General features: G+C 37.9%; 1 protein-coding gene across 1 annotated transcript; it reads right to left on the bottom strand.

Annotated features, from left to right (window-relative positions):
* Nucleotides 1–9,803: 9,803 nt before the first annotated feature.
* LOC102807303 (uncharacterized) lies at nt 9,804–13,970 on the bottom strand. The gene is made up of 3 exons (XM_006824307.3): nt 12,752–13,970; nt 11,021–11,104; nt 9,804–10,401 (listed from the first exon to the last, which is right to left on the bottom strand). Exons 1-3 carry the CDS (start codon nt 13,968–13,970, stop codon nt 10,079–10,081), a joined length of 1,626 nt encoding a protein of 541 aa, XP_006824370.1. The 3' UTR covers nt 9,804–10,078.
* Nucleotides 13,971–24,654: the final 10,684 nt, after the last annotated feature.

Below are 24,654 nucleotides of genomic sequence, written 5' to 3' on the forward strand. Positions count from 1 at the left end.
ACACATAATGCTATATCTATAACACATAATGCTATATCGATAACACATAATGCTATATCTTTAACACATAATGCTATATCTATAACACATAATGCTATATCTTTAACACATAATGCTATATCTATAACACATAATGCTATATTTATAACACATAATGTTATATCTTTAACACATAATGCTATATCTATAACACATAATGCTATATCTATAACACACAATGCTATATCTTTAACACATAATGCTATATCTATAACACATAATGCTATATCTATAACACATAATGCTATATCTATAACACATAATGCTATATCTTTAACACATAATGCTATATCTATAACACATAATGCTATATCTATAACACATAATGCTATATCTTTAACACATAATGCTATATCTATAACACATAATGCTATATCTATAACACATAATGCTATATCTATAACACACAATGCTATATCTTTAACACATAATGCTATATCTATAACACACAATGCTATATCTTTAACACATAATGTTATATCTATAACACATAATGCTATATCTATAACACACAATGCTATATTCATAACACATAATGCTATATCTATAACACATAATGCTATATCTATAACACATAATGCTATATTCATAACACATAATGCTATATCTATAACACATAATGCTATATCTTTAACACATAATGCTATATCTATAACACATAATGCCATATCTTTAACACATAATGCTATATCTATAACACATAATGCTATATCTTTAACACATAATGCTATATCTATAACACATAATGCTATATCTATAACACACAATGCTATATTCATAACACATAATGCTATATCTATAACACATAATGCTATATCTATAACACATAATGCTATATCTTTAACACGTAATGCTATATTTATAACACGTAATGCTATATCTATAACACATAATGCTATATCTATAACACATAATGCTATATAACACATAATGCTATATCTATAACACATAATGCTATATCTATAACACATAATGCTATATCTATAACACATAATGCTATATTTATAACACATAATGCTATATTTATAACATATAATGCTATATCTATACACATAATGCTATATCTATAATACACAATGCTATATTCATAACACATAATGTTATATCTATAACACATAATGCTATATCTATAACACATAATGCTATATCTTTAACACATAACGCTATATCTATAACACATAATGCTATATCTTTAACACATAATGCTATATCTATAACACATAATGCTATATTTATAACACATAATGCTATATTTTTAACACATAATGCTATATCTATAACACATAATGCTATATCTATAACACACAATGCTATATTTATAACGTATAATGCTATATCTATTACACATAATGCTATATCTATAATACATAATGCTATATCTATAACACACAATGCTATATCTATAACACATAATGTTATATTTATAACACATAATGCTATATTTATAACTCGCATATAGTTATCGATCGCTTCTGATTATCATTATATAGTTGAGTATTAATCAAACGACTATGATGACTGCTTCATATTGAACATTAAAACATTACTTGTAAAGGCATTTAGTGAGGTATGTTAAAAACTGTAGCCCTGGGAGAACGGACTATACCCATATTTTCATGTGGAATATGCTATAAAACCCTAGCAATTTTAATTGTGGATATTTTGGTCATGTTCATATACGTGGTTTGTAGACGCTACACTCAAGAGTTGCATAATATCTCATGAATATTCATAAGTTAATCTTTAACATGATACAGAGTTCATTGTTCACTGTCGTTCTCCGAGGCCTGAGTTCGAACCTACAGAACCCACTCGCTGACGAGTTTCTTCGTAGAACTGAAAACGTTATCAGGGTCAATGTTGAACGCCATATTGTTGATCTGAATATAAGATAGTCATGTGATTTGAGTTGACCCTAGTTTTGGGTATAATAGTGAAACACGTCGGACTCGGAAACAGGGCATGTAATTACACGAAGGCCATCTTGGTCGAAAAGTTATGGACAGATTTTAAAATACATCTCATCTTGCAAACATATTATATATGACATGGGAGGGGAATTAACAATCTCAGACTGTGAAATTAGGACTATATTGAGTGCGCGGTGCTACTGCACAAGAATATTCCAAAGGTCAACGTTTTGTCTGTTATCGTGTTGAGAAAAATGGTCACAAGTAACTAGTAATGTTTTTGTAACAAGCTAAGTGAAATAGCAAAGTGATAACCATTTGCAAATGATTCGGTCATATGCAGTTTGCAATCAGTGGCGTCGCTTAACGAGGAAACAAATAGATGCCACTATCGTCGATATCTAATAGTTCGGTATGACATTCCTGTCACTCGTAGTAGATACCGTAGACTGTAGCAACCACAAAAACAGACTTGTTTTGGTAACTGACAGACGCGCAATTATCGGTGTCTGTGTTCCAAACACAACGGCTCACGCAACGCACGTCTTGACCATTTCGCGATCCTATGAGTACTTGTACCACTAGCTTGTAACGCTCATACTCCAGACTTTTCAAAAGGTCTTTGATCTTGTTGCTCAGTGTTCCTATTACCATGGAAGCAGACGATGCATTATACTCATAGCTGTCAAGTTCCGTCTCCAGGAATCTGTCTAACATTTTTGTGATTCGCAAAGAATTGAATTTATACCGTTCATCAGGTTTTGTTGGGTTGTTTTTCTTTCTACTTAGTGCTGGCACATCGTCCTGTATATGTGTACGTTTCCATATTGAAGATATTGGAATTCGTGATTTTTTCGCGGTTGTTGTTGCCCAGGATTGGGGTTTTGAGTCGATGTGGGTTTTACTTCTTGTCGATAGCTTCACACCATCATTAGTATTGCTACCGCCGCCTGTAGCCGATGCGTGGTCAAAGTTTCGCCCGAATTCCATCAATATTTGCTTCGTCACTCTATTATTTTCATCTAAATCCAATCGTCGTAGCCCATCAATTGGTACTTCGTGATGACTTCTTGACATCCCCGGCCTAACGCCACCATTTTGTAAAACTCGCCCATGGTTACGAACAGCTTGCTTGTACCCTGGTACAGATCCCGGCAATAATTCCTTTTCGTTCAAATGATCCCGAGTAAGACACGACAATCGTGCATCGCCATTACTGGTCGATTGCCAGAACGCTGCCGACATGGTCGTCTGAGAGGTTTCCAATTGCAACGTTCAACATTCAACGCAGACCCATAAACTGATGAACGATGCACTTCAATCCGATGATGACAAGTTTGATCTAAATTAGTTTGACACTGAAGTGCCCCTAGGACGTAAATACTTGTGCTAATACACATCGCTCGGTAACGTCAAAGTGTCGCGATATTTGCGTCGAACCCCATGTACAAATAACGCTTGAAGTTTATCTCACAGAACGGCTTCAACGATAATCGTATCTCATTTGAAGGGATCTCCTATCAGAACTGACTCATTAATCATTGGACATAAGTGACAGATGTAAGGTTGTCCCACAATTCGTACTCTCCTACTTCTAGAATGACATCGCTAATATTTAAAATTCGCATGCGACCAATAAAATAATTGGTTTCTGAGGGTTCAGCGTAAACTTCAGGTCGTCGAAAGGAGCGCTCATTACTCATTTTTCTCGGTTCTGCCAAAATATTGAAAAAAATAGAAAATTGAAGAAAACTATTATCCTCGAATTGATTCATGACACAATAGTATGATATGTTTTCTGGACAGTTCATACGCCATATATTATCTTTTTCATAAGAGGACACTTGATCATAATCATTTCCGACTCTTTACTCGTTCCATTCCGGCGTCGTCTCGAAATCGATTCTATTGATAGATGACAAAAGAATTAAACTGCTTTTTATATAATATATATAATTTCAATCAAAAAAATTAGCGTGAAAATCGAATGACTATTTTAGTATATATGTATAATGATGCAGAATTCCGACAAGCATCGGAAGCTGAGTATGCTCCGATGGGCCAATATGTGCCATCACGATGGCCGTCTATGGTTCATTCAGATTAACTCGATATATATGCATTTCAGTGTTGTCAGAACAAACGCGTCTCCTACCTACCTACCTACCTACCTACCCATGCGGGACAGTGATTAGATTGGCACGGTTCTCCGAGTCCCTGTGATAACCGAACATTCAACGGCTGTAGCAAGTGTAACAAACTCTTGCGTTGTTGAAATTAGAAAGCTTAATTCAGGTTAAAGAATACATTTGTAAATATTTAGAATTGTGTGAACATTTTAAATACGTCTACATCGTACATCGTACATTGTCGATCACGGCCAACTTGAACGTTGAAACTTGTTAAGCTTTATATGAATAAGTTTGTTAGAAAAAATCTTGGACGATAAAATAGACAGTCTTAATTTGACATGTACTCAAGTTAGAGTCCCTGTGCCGCCCCTCAAGAATTGCTTTTCCACTAAATTCAGTACTGAAGTGTCGGAAAATGTAAATTATACGGTTATAAATAAAATTAATATATGGTGGATAGGAATGAATTCATTATGAATACAGGGCCCACAAATGCCTTTAACAACACACCTTATAATACGAAAGATACTAAAATAATTATTGCACGAAGCTATGGTCTACACAATATAGACGTCAGTTAGTTGCTATAGTGACAAACGGTTAGGTTAATTGTCGAATATACCTATAATCCCGTTAATAATTTACATGTTCACGGTAAGGATTCCATAGAGGGCGCGCTTCATTACTATAAATAAAACTATCTGCAACATACTTAGTATTTAGTAGATCCATTGGAGATAGATAGATAGATCTCAAGCTGATTATCAAATACTTCACGATGACCAGTGGTTTCAATTTACGGAACGGATTAAGATGCGAAGACGACTTTGGTGCGAAATGCAGTGGTTAGAATACATACTGAGCTTGGAGCAAGGCGATTCGGTCTTGTTCTTTCTACGTTGCTTGGCCTCGCTGAAAGATCAACGACGAAGCGACGTCAGGTAAGTTTTTCGTTTTGCTGGTTTAGGCTTACAACTTGAAGAAGGTTGGGAAAACATATGTATGTAGAAAATGACATACAAAAACGTGTTGTATGCTATCCGAGATACCTACGTATAGTAGAGACAAGCGCCCTCTAGGAAAACTCTCTTACACAAATATATATTATCGGTTTAAGAATTATGGGTATATTTGTTAGTTACACGACCGTTTGAACTGACGATAAGCATTACTGGCCTACAATTAAAGTGGTACCACGCAACTCATTAATGTAACTTTGAATGTAAGGCAGACAATATTGTATATTTATTGCGATGTTTACGTAGCATGAGACATACACTGAACCGATACGATGTGACGGCTGCGAATTTATAATTGAAATTAAATGGCGTTAGTTGTCGCGCCACGCATGCGCGAGATATATGAGTCTCATATAAATAAAGATGGCGACTTTGATTGTTGCACAGACCAACGAGTATAAACTGGGACGTTACCAAGCTTTAATTAATAATTAACTTCAGGTGATTGGAAGGTATCGAAGAAGTCACCGGGACTAGGTCAAATCTCACACTTGTGATTGCCATTAGAAGAGTGCATTGGATTGTGGGAAAATCAATGTTTATCAACACAAATATCGCACATGCGCAGCGCGGCGACTGCCGCTCTTTAACTCTAAAAACAGGCCTGACCAAAGCAATCACTCGAAATGTTTGTTGTCGCTACTAAGACCTAATACTACATTTTTAAACAGTTTAGAAGCTTAAGATGGTCATGAACAATTTCTCAAAATCGTGTTTTACTGAACTTCAGAAACTAGGGATTCTAGTTTGAAACACAAAATGAATATCAGTAGAGAAATATTGGAATGTGAGTTGTCAATTGTTCATGTTTTCAAAAATACTTTTATACAAATATGACTAGCACCATACAAGTAATTTATTCCTGGTGTACTATTATTGGGGCAAATATATTTAGAGAAAATTGTATTCTCTTTAAGATTATTCAATGAATGTTTTATTCCAGGCTTTTCTATTATATTTTTGCTCATGCTATATTATATATATATTTTTAAAGGAATTTGGCACATTATACGAGTTGATATTATTTTTATTTAGTGTTGCGTGCTTGATCGTACGTGCTGCCACGTGTATTTGCAAAGTAAATCTACACTTGTCTCTACGAAGAAAACAAAATATTTGACAAGAAAATTGTTTGCGATACATTTATGAGGGGCTTATTAGAGGTCATGTTGTGTCAGTGGGATGTGTGTCGTGATTTGCTCATATTTTTTTTCGATACGTGGGCTTTCCGTTGGAAAAGTTCGATGACAGCCAACTGATACATCAGACCTTGTAGTTGCGCAGTGGTACGACGGTTCAACGCTTTGTGGGAGATTTGTGGTTTCTGCCCAGGCGTATTAGATTTATGAGTGATATCTGTGTGACACGTTTGTTGAACAAAAGCCGCGTTGTGAAAAATATTTGCTTCATTATGGTTAGTACGTGTTGACCCTTGTATCATACAAGCCTAGACCGTTCCCAACGTTCGGCTACACATTTAACGTGTAGTACGTCTTACGACATACGTTTCTGTGGTGACGTCATCGTAACCTGGGATCGTCTTGGCGTGCGCGTAAACAGATTCGCGGATTTTACGTTTAGACAGCTGATCGAACGTGTGCACTTATTTACCTTCCGGGACAGAAAAGTGTATACACATAGAGTGATTTGTGTATGTCAACTGTATGTAGGATTGCATCGTTACATACTCAGACATTGGCCGCCAAGGACCGGACGGCTGTCCTAACTTGGTTGTAGGTTTCCCGGGGTAGATTCCTGTCTCATGTAGCAGATTCACTCATTTTATGCAGCAACAACAGTCACGGTTTCTACACACATGTTCATTATGAATTTGAACGATTTTGTTTATGTTTGTTTAATCTACTGTACCTGCGAGAAGTCAATGGGCACCTCACCAAAACCATGGACGTACTAGTACGTCCCACTCTCCACGCAAGATGGCGCTTCTTCAAATCACCTCTGCCACAGCTTGAGAATGCATTTATGCAAATCAAGAGTCATTGGTAGGGTCAAACCCGAACTACATGTATATTTAAATATGGTGGAGTTCGCGGGAACTTTAAAACGTATTCTGAATGAATACAATTCTGACGTGGAATTGAAACCAAAGTAGATGGAAGTTATGGAAATATGGAAAGAGAAAGATTTAATAGTTTCCTTGTCAACTGGGTATGGGCCGCCGTCTTCAATAACAGAACAACACCTGCGTATTGATATGTGGCAAATCATAGCGTGAAAAGTCATGTGTGGCAGAGGTGTTAGCCTGCCTGCGCTAAGAACTCTCTGGGATGTAGAGTGAGTACGTCCATGCCAAAACCGATCAACACAAACAGAACTGTATTTCTAAAGTGGCTAAAACGAGACAGCCAATGTTTGTTTGTTTGATAAATATGAATATTGGCTTTGCCGAGTGCATATGCTTTGTTTCAAGTGACGTTATTAAGCATTACCTTAAGCATGCCGCGTCCTGTTCGATATGGGACTCATAGCGACGTATACAACGCGTGTAAAATACGTTGTTTATTTACATGAAATTCGAACACGCGCTGCGCGACGACCACTTCGCTTTAATTACACATGAAGACATTCTACAGCAACAGACGTATTTTCGTTGCGTTGGAATAATTTACCAATGGCTTTGATAAGACAGTTCACTTTCCTGTGATTCACAACTCACCGAAAAGTCACAACAATGTAAAGTAGTTTGGTTTGACGTTACCATTATCATCTGCACACGTTGTCCACTCACTTTTGATCAGCTTCACCACAGACCCCTCAACATTGAAGACGAAAACGTCAGATTATTTTCAGTAAGATTTCGTAATCATGACACATGCTATTGTGTCTTTTACGTCTTGTTGTGTGTTTTGTGACGTCACTTTCCAATTCTCTTTCCCACCGGAGGCTAAATTTAATTTTAACTTTTGCATTTTGGATCATAGTATCACCTTACTCTATGCCCCGTTTTTAGTCCCCGTTCGGACGCAGTCCGAAAACGGGGACTTATGTTTTGACCTCCGTGTGTCCGTGCGTCCGGACCTGTATCTTAGAAATGCCTGGATTAATCACAATCAAACTTCACACATACATCATACATGATATTATACATATGAACGTCATTTTGTTTTACGAGCTGATTCAAGATGGCCGAATGACGGCCATTTTTGTGCTAAAAAATCCTAAAAATCAACCATTTCTCGGCTGTTTACAGATGGATTTTGTTCAAACTTGCTATATACATTAGACATTATGGGACCTTGATGCAAATAATTTTGTTTTTCAGATAAGATTCAAAATGGCCGACTGGCGGCCATTTTATTTTAATGAATGGGCTTCTAGACCCATATCTCAGACTTGTTTTGACTGATAATATTTTCAAATTTTAAATATTCATTATACATCATGTCATAGATAAACAGATATATTGGTTTGACTATCCTATTCAAAATGGCCGAATGGTGGTCATTTTTGTGCTAACAAATCATCAAATATCAAGCATTTATGGGTGATTTCGTTCAAACTTGGTACATACATTAGACATTATGGGTTCCTGATGCTCGTCATTTTATTTTTCAGATTGGATTCAAAATGGCTGACTGGCGGCCATTTTGTTTTAATGATTGGGCTTCTAGAGCCATATCTCCTAAATGCTTTGACTTATTATATTTAAATTTTATATATTCGTTATACATCATGTTATAAATATACATGTATTCAAAAAGGAATGCTGTTCTAGAGCAATATCTCTCAATATGGACAAGTACTTGTTATTTTTTGTTATTGACATTTGCCCCAACCGATATAAAAAAGTTCGTCAAAGCACAATATTGTAGTATGTTGAATTTTCTAACAGTATCCATGTTCCATAGTTGGGGATAGTGACAGCGCTGTGTGATCATTTCACAACACTGGACATGTTCTAACTCGTTGTTTTCTCGGAACATTCTTGCCTCCAATTATGTAAATATTGTCGGTCTGGCATCAACGTCACTAGCTGAGCCTGACACTTGTCAAAGCACAATATTGTAGTATATACAGATGTGATCGAAAGCATTGACTGACACTGTCATGTCAAGTAAAGTATCACCTATGCTGTAAGCCAGATAACGCACTTGTCCGTTACATCGATATTTGACTTCCATTTTGTGTTAGCGCCCTCCTGTCGGTTAATAACTTAACGAGGGGACTATTACCTTCAAGTTTTCCTGTACATAATGACATTATGGCAATTGAATGCGCTATCCCAGCTCCAACAAGTTTGAGCACAGGTACTGTACTGATCAACGTACCTACAATCTCAGTAAGTGGTTATTTCTCATAACCACACAGAATACACGTTGGCGGTCAGCTACACCTCCGAGATCTACAAGCATTCGCTACCAATAATGGAATTGCTTCATAACTTAAGCACAGACCACTTTCCCGGAAGTCAACGATACCGGACCTGGGGGGGGGGCGGCGTAAACATGCACACGTGATATTGTGCTTGTTAGTGTAATATCTTGGTGTAAAATTCAAGTTTAACCTCTATTTTTGAAGACAGAAATTCTGGTATGCTATCATATCATTTTCTAACATTCGTATAATGTACCGAAACATAAAACTTACAAAGATGACATTCTTAACATACCCAGTGTTACAGTATGATAACACACATCAATAATCACCTCTATAAAAACCGACATTCACAATTATTAAACCAATGAGATGAATATGATATTTTATCTTAACCATATCAAAAGATACACAACAATCATTCAAGTTTTTTCCGGGACGAATGGATCAATCATGGACGGGATTGTGAATTTGTGAACTGAATCGATATACCCCACTCCTTGGTAACAATAATAAACAGCCGCAACGCTGCAGTGTTTTCTTCATCAGTCACGGTGTTGCGTGCCATAAGCACCATTGACATGATCTCGCGTGAACAAGGCTTATTACACCACTAAAATCCAGCATTTCATCAATGACCAGCTCAGTGCCGGTTGTTTGTATCGTTCAATCTATATACAAGCAATCGCAAGTCGTCTAGACATGCGCTAGCCACGTCTCTTTCTCCGATCTGGATCAGCGACTCGATGAATTTCTCCAACGTTGCGCCGTGTTTACCCTGTTGCCGTTGCCATAGTGATAGCATCTGTGAAGCCATTTCTTTAATATTCTGGTGGTGTGTTTCTCTTAGTGTTGCTATGTCTGCTATGTTTAGACCAATGGCCAGACCGAAAACCATCAGCATATCCGTTGCGATGTGGTCCTTTGTAATTCGAATGACCTCTGGCGAAACAGTAGGAGACAAACCTAGTATATAACAACGTAAGCACATATTTCAGTTGAGTGAAAAAAAACATGTCAACAAATTGCTCTCTGATTGGTTCGACTGTTAAGTGGTAGGTTTGGTTAGCCAATCAGAGATTAATAAGTAGATTCGTATTGACTCCCATATTGTAGCAAGTTATCTAACAAATATTAGTTTGTATGAATATATAGTAAAATTATTTGGACATGTATATTGAATTTGGTCGAAACGTTATTGATAGTAATCCAATCAACCATTTATTTATGAAACAACTATCATACGCGTGTATGATGACCAAATACACCGCAAGGTAAATACTACGTCCAATCAAAGTAAACACACCGTGTACCGGAAGCAAATCGACTAGCTTCGCGTCACGCCCATTAGCCCCCAGCAAAAAGGCTTATTACGTGTTGGAATCGTGTAACCCGTTCACCCCGATCTACGCTACACAACGTAGCCAGATATTAGTGCTGCCGCTTCCAAAAGATCTGTTATAAAACTATATTAGATTCGGTTACGTATCAACTGTCGAATTAGCGAAATGTAACGCGTTGTGTATACGCAGCTACATTGCAAACACGTGCTATATTGAATGAAACGAGACACAGAAGAACTTGCCTTGTGTTAGCAGTATGTGTAGTTTTTGTCGTATTTTCATATCCGCACTACTGTCTTCGAGACTTTTCACTCTTCTTTGTAAATCTGTAAAACAATCCGCAAAATGCGTCAATGTGCTTGTTTCTTTTTTTTTTCTTTTTTTGGACATTTTTTTATTACTCATAAAAAAAATACAGAACTTAAGGAAATAAATACAAAAATAAATAGTAATTTACGCTGTGAAATAGAATCGACAATTCCCTTCAATAATATGATATAAGGAAAATTGAAGCGAAGATTTAGACAACATTTGTTCTTTTTTGATTTGCGGGTCGCGGTGTTTTGATTGTTTTTCAGATGATATACTTGGTATCGTAAATAGATAGCGGGGATAACTTTAAGATTTTTGGAGCATGTTTAAATATTGTTTAAAAAAATAACATCTTCATAAAAATCAAATATGGTATAATTTACCGTAAATTAAAAATATGTTTTTACACTAACTATTAGCAATAGTCAGCGCGTTTTACATTCATTCGTCAAACAAAATAAGATGAAATGCGCGCAGTTTTTATTGTAAAATAATATTGTTCCTCAAAATATAAATATGAATTATTAATGATGCAATATAGAGGGTAACATATATTTTTAAATATTCCTTTTTGATATTCTGTAGACCAATTCGAAATATGATTTATCATTAACCAGAAATGTTGCGTTTGCAAGACACACAGTATTCGTCAGATGAACATTCTTAAATATTCTTAAATATACATGTGCCGTTGCACAATGGTATTAGAGAATTGCACTGTTTCATCGAACGAATACACAGATGTGTTCTATAAGAGCAGCGTTTCATGACAATGTGAATTATAATCCAATGTATTCATCAACGTACAGTATAGAGCAACGATATTAACAATTGTCCTCGTCTACGTTGCATCCTTAAAACACAACAAGTAAGTGAGCATTTTTGCTAATATGTAAACAATGAAATTACATTCTGTAATCTATGCAAAACAAGAACAATACTGTCGTCAACAAAGCTAATGAATATGTAATAATGTGAGGTAAAGCATATATGACAATTTAAAAAAAAAACTGCTGGTCACTGACCTTTTCCCGATAAAAAATGCACGTCTGGCGCCCATAATGGAAATACCAAACTCAATTTAGAGAATATTATTTTGAGCGTGTCTGCCAACAAGTAATTTATTCCGTGTTTATAACGAAATGTTAACTTTTATCGATCGCATTCAAGACAATAATAATGTCTATAGTTTTAATTACAAAGCGTTGAGTCCTGTAACCGGGCGTTTTACTGCGGGGTGTTGATTGAAAAACAACTCGGTTACGCAATATGGCTTTGTTACTCGTACTACTAAGTTTGATCGTGAGTTTTAGGAGAATTTGTTTAAATTTTAGGGCCATAAATGAAACAATATAATATCGGAGGGAATTGTAAAGTATTTGTAAACATGAATGAAAGTTACCATTGAGAAGATAATCACAGTGTATTGAAATAAATATAAATCGAACACTGTAACAATGACGTATACAATGGTGTGTCAACGCAGAACGTTGATTAGATTCGCGTCTTGTCAAATATTAACCACTGAGCCGAACCATTCTGGAACATACGATTCGTGTTTGGCTTCAAGCATTTCATTATTATCCATACTATTAAGAATTAAGTTATAATTTAATACAAATCTACATATATAAAATAAATTGAAAAAAAAATGTCATTACCTTGTATTACACTTGCTTGTATTGATTTTGCCGGAGCAGACTTCATGGATGAGATGCTATTGCCAATATCCGAGCTTTGATCTGTCATAACAAGAGATTCCCCTTTCTTTACGGCTGGTTTCACGTCAGATCGTCTGCTACCCGCCGAATGGGAATCTTGCGAGTTCCCCAGAACGCCGTTTTCGTGTATGGGCGGAAGAGAAACCTCGTGGGTTTTCGCCACTTTATTTTTATTTCTTCCCGATGTACCCCTTCTTATTGTCGTAGCCATTTTCATTGTTTGCGTTTCGATGTTTGGAATCTTCCTTTCTGTGCCATTAACCGCCATGTTGCTATGATAACCGTTTTGGTTGTCAAGATCTTCCGAATGATCCGCTTTTTTCTTGAACTTTTTGAGAGTTGCATTGTCAAGTTCGTTGTCAGATTCGGCATCTTTGTACTGGTGGACCTGGTCGTGATGATCATCGACCGAGGCAGGTGGGCAATGAACCAACGGTGGCAGTGATACAGTTTTCTTTCTATCTGAAAGCTTCGAGGGGTTACTCATACTTGGAGCAATACTCCCATCTCCCTCACTCTCATGACCCAAAGATCGGGTGTACTGTCGAAGTATTTTTAGAATGACTCGTATGGTTTCGTGTATCGTAGGAGCAAGGCTTATCACCCCACTAAAATCCAGCATGTCACCAATGGCAAGTTTATGTCTTTCTCTGTTCAGCGAACTGAAATCATTGTCGTCCTTTAGGAGGGTTTCAAGTCGTAACAATTTAATGTTCAGCGCATGCGCTAAATTCACTCTCTCCTGGCAGTTGTCCGAGACATCGACCCGCTTTAGTATTTCACTTACAGTCTCATTGAGTTCGTCGCGGTATTCTCGCAAACGATCGATAATAACGAAAAATCGGGCGAGAATCTCGGCTTTCACGGTGGTCAGCGGATTCTTGATGTAGTCGATGTACACCACTCTGACGTCAGACAGGCTTTTAACATCGTGTCGTCCGACTCGGAGTTTTCGTACCAGTGCGGAGTTTGCTGTCGAATGAATGTAGGTGTCCTTCGACAACCTTGAGGGGCTTTTTAGAGTACTGACGAAGAAATTCTGCTGCCTGCAAAATGTTTCCCATTGCGTCACACACGCGTTAAGTCCCTCTACCAGTCTGCTGTATTTTTTGTGTATTTCCGCCTTGTACATTATTAGTACTTTGTCATCCGTTGTCATGTCAGCGTACAAGACATGGTGTTGTAAGATGTAACAGCGTTTAATATTGTGCTAGGCATGACAACGCGTTCAATCCCTGCCATCGATCATTATAAATATGTATACGTATTTGTAGTCCGTCCTATAGCAACTGCAAATATCAGAATATGTACAAAAAATAATGAACCATATGAACTATCTGTCATAAACATCGACATCGTGTTTCTGTTCAGGTGCGCTCAGCATATTACGACGGACAGGGTATGGGGCAATGCATGACGTTATGTAAAACAGTGTTTAAATGCGTTCGATGATACTAAATCCTTTCCGGACTGATTTCACAGAAATTCAAATCTAGTTCATCATATAAACAACAATCTATTCACCTGCATCACGATGCCGTTTCTGTTGCGAATGAAAGGTTGTGAAGAATTCCCCAAATGAGTTACTGAACGAAGTCGTGTAAATAGCGATACCTTTGATTACGATGGTACAATAAGTATAAGTATGAGTTGTCTTTTTTAGATCATCGTATTGACATCTTGCTGTGTAACTATTCCTCGATCGAATAATCGTTTCGATATTTCATTAAGATTTACCAAATTCACTAATTGAAAATAATTTTTGCTTACGTAATATGGATCGTGCTAGTCCAATTCATCAGCACCCTATTTAAAAAAAAAAACGAATGGAAATGCTACAGAAAGTAAAAGTAAAAATAATCTCACCGATGGTGGGTTATTTTTATCGAGGAAAAAATGACCATTGAATGAACAAAAATAAATAAATCATTCCGACTTCCTGTGACGGATATTAAAGTAACGAGCCCCTATGGCCACATGCATGGGAAGAAGTTCAGATCTGCGGAGGGATCGAACCTGAGCTTTGCTGACACACGGCGAGATACGATGTGCCCCATGATTTGTAAGATAAATGGGAGCTTAGTACGAGTATATCAGGCTACACCTTTGAAGTGGTGCTTAAAGTTAGCAAATTTAAAACGTACAATGTTCCTACCTAAATTCATCGCTCGTCCACCGAGCGCAGTCCTTGCGCAATTCACGTCAAATTAATCTACGAAGCGCATAACAAGCAGGACGCATAGACGTTGTCGACCTCCTGTGTTTTGCGACTTAGTGAACTTTGACCTGACGCGACTCCAGTGCTATTAGAAACTACTTAACATGGCTGGTCGTCATGGTTACGTTGTCGAGCACCTGTTCCACATGTTTCATTTCAAATTGCGTTTGTCATGGGCTGGATTTTTTTCTATACAGAGTTTCTATCGATACCAATTGTTTATTATGAATTATAAAATGCCTAACCAGCAGCGTGTCGTTTTTACTTCTTGTTTGCGCTACACTAGCCAGCATTCTATAAGCTCTTGCGTATTGGTGCCGAAACTGTTAAAATAAAAGTGAACGCAGCGGTGTGTGGCGTTTTTATATGTTGTTGAATTGGTAACCCACCTAATCAAAACACCCGGGGAATGTGTCTGTCGTTGGTTTTCCATTTAAATTAACCTCCCATCATTGTAATCATTTTTAAAGTTGGAATTGTCAGAACACCATGACCTCTATATTATTAATTTTAAATTTCATTTTGGCGATTTTACTCGAAAAATACATTACAAAATATGACAGACAAGATACTCCGCGGAAAATTCTACTGACCAATTATGCTGTGGCTGACATGGCAACGCTCAAGTGGTAGTCAATTGTCTCATCCAGGTTCCATTGATGTCGACGATTACCCTACATAAACATTAATATTGTCATACCAGCTAGTCACTGTTGGTTACAATCACATGTTTGCTGTTACTTGGCATCGAGTATTGTTGTCGTACATCAGTTCAGTGTGCACAGACTATGACACAACTGCTTGATTTCACGTTTGTACGTTGTTTAATTAATGCGGTGAAATTCACGTGGCATTGATTTTAGTGCCGCCGCCATCACCTCCGCCGTCGCACGGTGAAGGGGACCACCACCACAACAACAACGACGACACGCGCTCACCTAATACAGGTAAAAATCAACAGGTTGTTATTCTATATATGGGGTGTATACGCACAAATCTACTGCATCTAGATGGATTTTTGCAGAGTTTCGCAAGTTTTGCAAGTTCTGTTTTTATGATTTTAATCGAATGTATTTTTTTTTGGTAGCGAGGGTGTCTATAGCGTATTTTGGACCGAGGTTGTAATGTGATGACAACTTGAAATCGAGGCATGGCCGACTGAAGTATGTTGCTGTGAAAACGATATTTGTCGAAGTAACCGATTGCTATCAGCGTGGAATAAGAAATATATCAGTTTGCCGTGCTTTCAGCATAAGCTGAGGTAGATCATTTAGTGCACATGAACGGTGTAAGTGACACATATGCACACTCTAATGACGGACATGTTGCGTAGTTGCTCCCGTTAGGAAAACCTTACCATCATGACGGGTATGGACGAATAATAGATCATCACCGTAACGTACGTGCCTTGCCGACCGGGGATCGCCACAAAGTACACTTCAATGGAACAATATTTAGTCACCTAGAGTCTCACTTGCTAGTGAAACTACCCACCAAGTCATAAATGAAACTACATCACAGAATCTTCTACGAGTAAATCAAATATCTTGGATGCTAACTTCAAGATTTTTTCTCCTTATTTTGACGTATTGACATAAAACAAGTTGGAAAAATACCCCCAAATACCTACAGGTCGAGCATAGTTCTTGTATCCCCCGACGGTTTACATTGCTGCCGAGAAACGGAATCACCGTAGTTACGCTACACTGTAATACGTCGTTGAGAACGAAGCCAATGGTGTAATAAAAATACGATCGTAAAATAAGGGAACTCTTGTAGGTCGCTTGTTTGGGTTAATTGTTCCCCGCCTTTGTGAATACAATCGTTAACCTTTCGACACAGAAATGGAGGGAGGAAACTTACATACTGACGTTTTACAGGAACAGAACCGAATATTTTACGGTATGATTACGAAGTTGGTGTTACAATATGAAAGATTTCTAGACAGGCGAGATTCTTTTGTGAAGGCATTGCGAATGGCAAGCGCAATTAAGAGAGCAGTGCACGTGAGTTATGTACTGGATGAAGTTAACGTCGGAGGTACTGGTTTTCCCGCCGAATTCAACGCCAGCTACGGCAACAGCAGGTGCTTTGGCGTGCGAAATATAAACCAAATCAAAGCTTACTGTACGCTTCTGAGAGAAAATATTTCAACGGATGAAGGTAACTATATCAAGTGCTTGCAAGACTTTATCAGTACATGGAATTCTTTTAAGGAACTGTTGAAATACGTTAAAAACAAAGTCTGGCCTGCGAGGTATTCTTGCGAAGCAGAAGTTGGACAGCGCGATATACGCAAAACGTTGGTACATGATATTAATCGAGCCCTAGAGAGTTGGCACAAACTTCAGCAAGACTATTACGATTTTTCGCAGCTGTATAAAGACCCAACAACCACGCAACTCAGATTCGGGAACGGCTTGCATTACAGTTTAAGACGAGAGGATTTCCCATTGTATGGGGGCGCTATGTTGGTTCTCCCAAAATTGGTGAATCTGTCTTTCTTGGTACACGATCTTATTAAGGACTACTGCTCGATAAACCAGAGACGAACTCACGCGTACAGCTTTCGGAGGTCCGAGACTTACCGGGGAAAGAATCAACCGGATGCAAACACAGTTTTTGCGAAGCGTGCAAAAGCCGTCGAGCAATCGGAGTCCGAAGGCAACACGTTAGCCACACAGTCTCAGTTCTCGAGAACGTCAAACAAATTGCCACCATTGTTAGTGACGTCGTCGTTGAAGCTACCCAAAATCTTGTCACCAGGAAATCCCAAACAGTATCACTCCAATGCATACCGCACTATGTACGGCACTACAGCCAAAAACAGTTACACAGTGGGGGATCCAATGGACAGACTTCGACGCATGGGGGCATCCTTCGACAGGAGTGCCAGATGTTTCTACGCATCCAAGAGATAAAAAAATGGGGTTTGTATAAAAAACAAAAACAAAGAGAAACACTGAATATGCCATTTTCTAAATATATGTTAGTATATTGCTTGTTGTTATATACATTGAACTAATTTTTTTAAAAACGTTACTAATATAGTATCAGTTCTACGATATGTGATTTTCCGTTCAACTGCGAGATCTCGCGAGTTGCGTGAAATACGAGCACCGAACGTCTGCCGCAAAAAGCGAACGATTTGATTTTGAACCCGAATTTCTGTATTTCGTAGCTCACATCGAAAGACCGATTTTTGACAGGGGAATATTGCGTTTGAATACCCTTACTTCATAGAAATTGACCATCATCAAATGTGTACAGCACCTTATTTAAGCATGGAAATATCCCCCCAAATACTTTCGCGTGAACTTTGTTTCTCCTGTTTTTACGTTTGATTTCACGCATAGCGCGGGATCTCGCAGTGAACGGAAAATGGTTTATTACATTATGCTCATGCACTTTGGATTAGTACTACGTACAGGTAATAGAAAACGCATTCGAAGTCGCGAAGCTCAATGTTTTATCAAATCGACATTATTTAGTAAGTGACAAAAACAACGTTCGAGTTTACGGTACAACATTCTTTAGTGTACGATGCCGGATGAAACACTCTATATGAGACGTACACCCACAGTTGTATACTGTATACACACTCAAAGGCTACACTAGTTGACTATATTAGAACAATCGTGTTGTTTATATACATTGTTAAATAAATATATGACCAGTTGCAGTAAAAAATAGCGTTATCGACATTAAAGGGGAACCGCTCAATCCCAGGGATTGCACCAAAGAATCATGGGACACTATTGTTTATGTTGTTTACAATGTTAATCTATCTTTTGTTATCCATTGTTATTTTAATCCAGAAAGTAAATATGTTGTGAGATTAGGCTTAACTAGAAGGTGCCCCTTTAAGTAAAAAGTTACATAATACAGACACGGAGATGGTCTGTCTAACCTCGAGTAACCACAGTGTTTTCAAGACAAAATCATACTGTCGCAAATACATACAGACAGTGATTCAGAAAACACGAAAATGAACATTTATTTATCGTATATATATACATAAGTCAACATTGGTTTCGCTCGTAATCTTTGATGTTTCGCCTCAAAACATGGTTATTGCCGTTGAGGGCGTACATCACAATCAGACGATTCGACTTCGTCCGAGGTATGTTTATTAGCTGTGCATGAAGTATTATAGTTTCACGGTTTGCATATATGTGACGTCATGGATTTAGCAGAGTACTTTGCAGAACATATACCATTGCGCAACTGCATTTTGGGATATGACCGTGACCTTCATCAACACCCTCAGTTACACTCACAATTTGACTTGATAAATGTTATCGACTCTTCTGCGATCTCATCGCTGTTATCCTCGGGGGCGTAGCTACGTCACAGACGTTCCACGTTGCTAAGACGCGCACCACTGTACTATGCATTTCTATGGGCTCTGTGCGCACTGCTGCGGGACGCCGGTCGAGCCGGTGAAAATTCGAGAAAACAACACAAACTCAACTTTGAAGTATTCCCGAACAATCAAATTTATATATGTTACACACGTAGGGCTAATCTTGTTGCACTGTTCAGAGGAGTCTCAACAATCACCCCAAAGTACCGTTTTCTGCGAGTTTTAGGCCTTTGTTTTCACCGCCGCGGGTTGCCAGGCGGTGAAAATGCCCGGATGTCCGCCCCCCGAGGATAAAGCATAATATTCATGATAACGAAAATTACGTCAACCAAATTCAACCCGTGCAGTGGTTAACATCAATTCAAAATGCTTCGGTCATCGAATAGTCGCTGTGCATTTGAATTTCAGCACGCGTGCGGCAGATATCGCGTATTCTCGGGGGCCGCGGACATCCGGGCATTTTTACCGCCTGGCAACCATCACGGTGAAAACAAAGGTCGAAAACGCTCAGAAAACTATACTTTTGGAATGTTGTTGTGAATCCCCTGAACTGTGTAAACAGATCACCCCTGCATGTCCAGTATATATAATTATGGTTTTGTGCTGTTTTCTCAAATTTAGCTATTTTCACCGGCGTTCTGCAGCAGCTCGCGCAGAGCCCGTAGAAATACGTGGTACAGTTGTGCGCGTCTTAGCAATGTGGAAAGTCTTGTGACGACGTAGCTCCGCTCTTTTTTGTACTAAAACCAAGATGGTCGTCAATCACCGATGGTTGTACTCAATCATTTGAGTAAATACACCATTTATAAAAATCGGAGAGCTTCTGTGACGTCAACATTGATCGTTGATGGACGACTTCAGATCAAAACGACGTTTTGAACAATCTTGTAACTAGAGAGGGCGCTGTTAATAGAAAGGGTGGAAGTCGTTACGTATTACTTACGGAAAAAACACTTGGAAATAATAGTGTCAATTACATCTCATTTGAAAATCATTTTAATTTCCGTCCAGTCCACGTTATTAAAGTTTGGAACGTTTTCCATGAATGATTATATGCAACACTTTTTTCCTAAAATTGTTATCAAAAATAGTTCAAAACTGCACCATTAGTTTTATTTCCAATAAATGGGGCGCCGTGTGATTGAATATACAAATGTATATAACTGTATTGTTAAGTATTAAAATATACAATCATGACTCAATAATGACGTGTTTGTCTTTTTTAATAAGTATATATAGCCATCTATATATGATTACTGCTGAATATATGTTTGGACTTCCAATTGTGTGCACCCGGCTTCATGATTGAACATATCTTACAACGATCTGATACCGACTGTAGTCCTGGAAACCAGAATGAGTTATCATCTGAACCGCTGGTTACTCGTTGGTTATTTAGAAGGTTTGTTTCTCCAATTGGCCTTAGGCGCAAGCGATTGCTGATATCTCGATGAGAGAGTGTGAACCCGCATGGCATGCGACCTATTTCGTCACTCAAATAGTGTTCTCTTTTTTTCTCCCATCATCTTGCCCAATATTTCGAATACTATACCTCGGTGATTCAGATCAGTGGAACAATAGACGCTACCAACGACGGAAAATGAAACTCTATTTGAGGAACATAAACAAGTAGCATGGTTCTCTCTAAGCCTAACTGAAATATCACGATGAACATATACAGATAAAAAAATAATGGGGGGGGGCAGTATCGCCTAAATTCAAAACAAGGTCCCACTACGTGTTCATGAAACGTGGTGAATTCTGGTCTTAAAAATGGCCCGAAAACACGGCGAATGTTCGTAGGAAAGGTATATGTTGGGTAGGTATAGTTTTACATTCATTTAATGCAATGTCGTATTGCATCTATTTCTATTGCGCGCGGGAAACGAAACCTTAGTTAATTTTAACCATTACATAAGTGACATACGGCGTTCCCAATGTATACACAATTATGTATGTACATATAAGACTGTCAGTGCAGTGTCGAGATCATGTTGCATGCGGGTCTTCGGAGGTTAATGCTTTGAAGTCCGCTCCAGGAATTAAGGTGGATTATCGAGCACGGCATGTTCCCCTAATCCCGTCCTAATTCGATTAATACGACGGACCAAGTTGCCTTGCCTATATTGAAACTCGATAAATTATTTTGCTCTATCGCCTTCATGTCAAATATGTGTTTTTTCTCTAATACGAGATAAACTAACATGCCGTAACGCTTCACGATATGTTAGTTTTTTTCTATTGCGATTAGGAAATTATTTTAAGGAAGTTATTATTTTTAACCTCAACTATATGTACTGTTTGAAGTCAATTTATACAGTGCCCGTTTCTGAATCTATGACGAATCGCCACTAGACATGGGTTAAACAAATATATGTGTGCGGAGAATTAGTAGTTGGGAGACTTTTTAATGTCGTCTCACATATCACGTCTCACGGCTTTATATCACACACATGTTGTAACCGACATCTGAAACCACCAGATATATTTTAAATAATATAATTTTTAATACTAATAATAAATAAATCAAGAAATACTATGTAAAACGACCAATATCTTAAAATATTGGCTTATTTTGCGATAGTCAGCCACGGTAGTAAAGGGTTGTAGTCGTCGCGCCGCGTCCTGTTCGATATGGGACTCATAGCGACGTGTATAACGCGTGTAAAATACATTGTTTTTTTTTTACATGAAATTCGAACACGCGCTGCACTACGACCGCCACCCTTTAATAAGTCAATTTGTTTGCACGGACCAACCAGGTTGCCTATTACATAGTACGAAGATTTGTCGTCACGCCGCGTTCCGTGGGACTCATAGCGACGTGTACAACGCGTGTAAAATACATTGTTTGTATACATGAAATAATACATTATATGAAAATGAGATAAATCTTACGTTTGATAAAAGAACGTCTTTCTGAAACTATATAAATAGCTAATACTAATAGTAATGTTAACATAAGTTGGTTACTGTAAACATCTTTCCACAAGTTAGATTCGTTTGATGTATTTGTTAGGTATTTAACAGAGAACACCAAGTATTCACACTTTCAACACAACTATACTGTCACATATGTGCAATCGTCCAAGTTTGGCCGCTAAATACTACCTTAGTACTTTTTTTGAGCTGTGTAATCCAGGGCAAATGCAGTATTCGTGTCTAGTTGACCGAGACATTAGATAACATACAGTCGTGCCCGGTTCGTCACGTGCATTTGTGCGTTTTTTAACATAATGCCTGTTTATATTTCCCTTTAAAATTTCCTTTAAAAAAGTTTCTCGTTTGTCACGTGATTAGTAATTTATATTTTCACCAACGGTTCGAATGATTGTGATTCACTCTTCCTACATATTATATACATGTATAATGGAGCATCAGATAATGCAATAGCGCCCTCAGGACGGGCTAAGTGATTAGTTAATATACGAGAATGTTTATCACTTCGATGGAGTAATCGTACACTCAACTGTGAGCTGATTATAGAATTGGGTGGGAGAGGTGTAAACATCACGAATTCATTTTTGTTGAAGAAGAGTACAGAATTGATTGATAAGTTTGCTTCATAAGTTATACGACGAGAAATATATCACCTATGTGACCATGTGATATAAATTCTGCCCTGGCTTGTTTAATGATTATCTAGCACATTGTAACACTCCAGCAAGCATAATTGACACCAAAGTTCAAGCACCATAATATATTGTAATAATGCATTGCGTGTTCGAACAGTGGATTGGGACTCGATTTTTAAGTTTGACAGTCTCTTACCTTTCATGTTTCTTGATTTGATGTATCTTCATCAATTGATGAAATAGTCGTGCTGAGATTATACGAAGAAAATTATATGCTTTATATTTCATAAGAGTGCAGCCATACTTTTTTTCTAATGTTGTCTCTCGCAACTGTTTTTTTGTGCTAATTTGCAAAGGCTGACATATAGTGCATTTTGCCACAGAAATCATATCCCATGTTTGAGACGACGTGACACGGCTGTGTGACCATCTTCTTATCATAACGGCATTATGACTGTGCGCTATCTCAGTGTCAACCAGGCCAGGTCGAACATAATCACATTTTGACCTCTTAATGAAGGATCTCTCCGAAGTTGCATTCGTTAGTGAATGAATCTCGACCAGTGAATTTAGCCTTTCCAATGAGCGCACCGCACACTAGCTACTGAACCAAAGATTCAGGAGTTGGGGGCCGGCACCCATTATGGTTTTCAACTCTGTTAAGATTTAAATTCAGGTTTACCGATCATGAACTCGATGCAGCATTCACCACACAAACAGTGACCGGTGCATTCTACTGTTCATGTTCGGACTAAGATTTAATTACAGGTAATACAATACTCTGGATTATTACTTAAGAGTATCTGCCGCGGGGCGAATACATCACAGCATCCGGTGTTGTACAAAATATGCTTATACATGTAGTATTATGAATAATTAAGTGGATACAACTTAGCTAGTATCGAGGTTTATGGAATTTGTCAACAGTCTTTGGAGGCGTGAGCACAAATCACGACAAGGCGTGATACGTGATAATGTACGTATATCATGTGTACTCAGTTCGAAGCACTTCGAATTGATTTATTGTCAAAATGATAATATGTATTGGATGTAGTAATAGGTTCACATGTGTGTTTGTATACTGAATCCGTATATATGTACACAAGAGCCGATCAAATTACATGATTTCCCGTCGTTTAAATGAATCCCGATCACTTGCGCCGACCTGCACCGTGGCACGTAATACTAACCGTCTTTCCGAATTCACAGATCGACCATGCATTGCTGTAGAATAAATGCACAGACTCAAATTGTGTGATCGGCCGACTCGTGAAGGTACATATATATTGCAGGTCTCGTTGACTGTCACTATGTTGATTTGACCTTAATAATAAATGTGCCAGTAATGTTTGCTTCAGCAATTTCAGATGAAGGTATTTACACAATATGACTCACACGTCATTGTGTGGTTATACAATATTATGTTAGGTGAATGCGTCAGTGTACCGCGCGGTATGACACATTATACGTGTAGTCAGATTTCGGTGAAAACGGGAAGGGGCGGACGCTACGTTCTACTTATTTTTTTAAAACATCGGTGGTTTGATTGTACAGTAATAGATTCTATTTGTTTAATTGACACGACTCTCGGCGCAGCTGTCATAAATCAGAAGACAATTTTATTAGTGAGTGTATCGGGGTTACGGTTGTTTTTTTAAAGTGATATGCGCTCAATTACAGAAGA

Source organism: Saccoglossus kowalevskii, chromosome 3 (genome assembly GCF_978046115.1).
Source record: "Saccoglossus kowalevskii chromosome 3, keSacKowa6.1, whole genome shotgun sequence".
NCBI lineage: Eukaryota > Metazoa > Hemichordata > Enteropneusta > Harrimaniidae > Saccoglossus > Saccoglossus kowalevskii.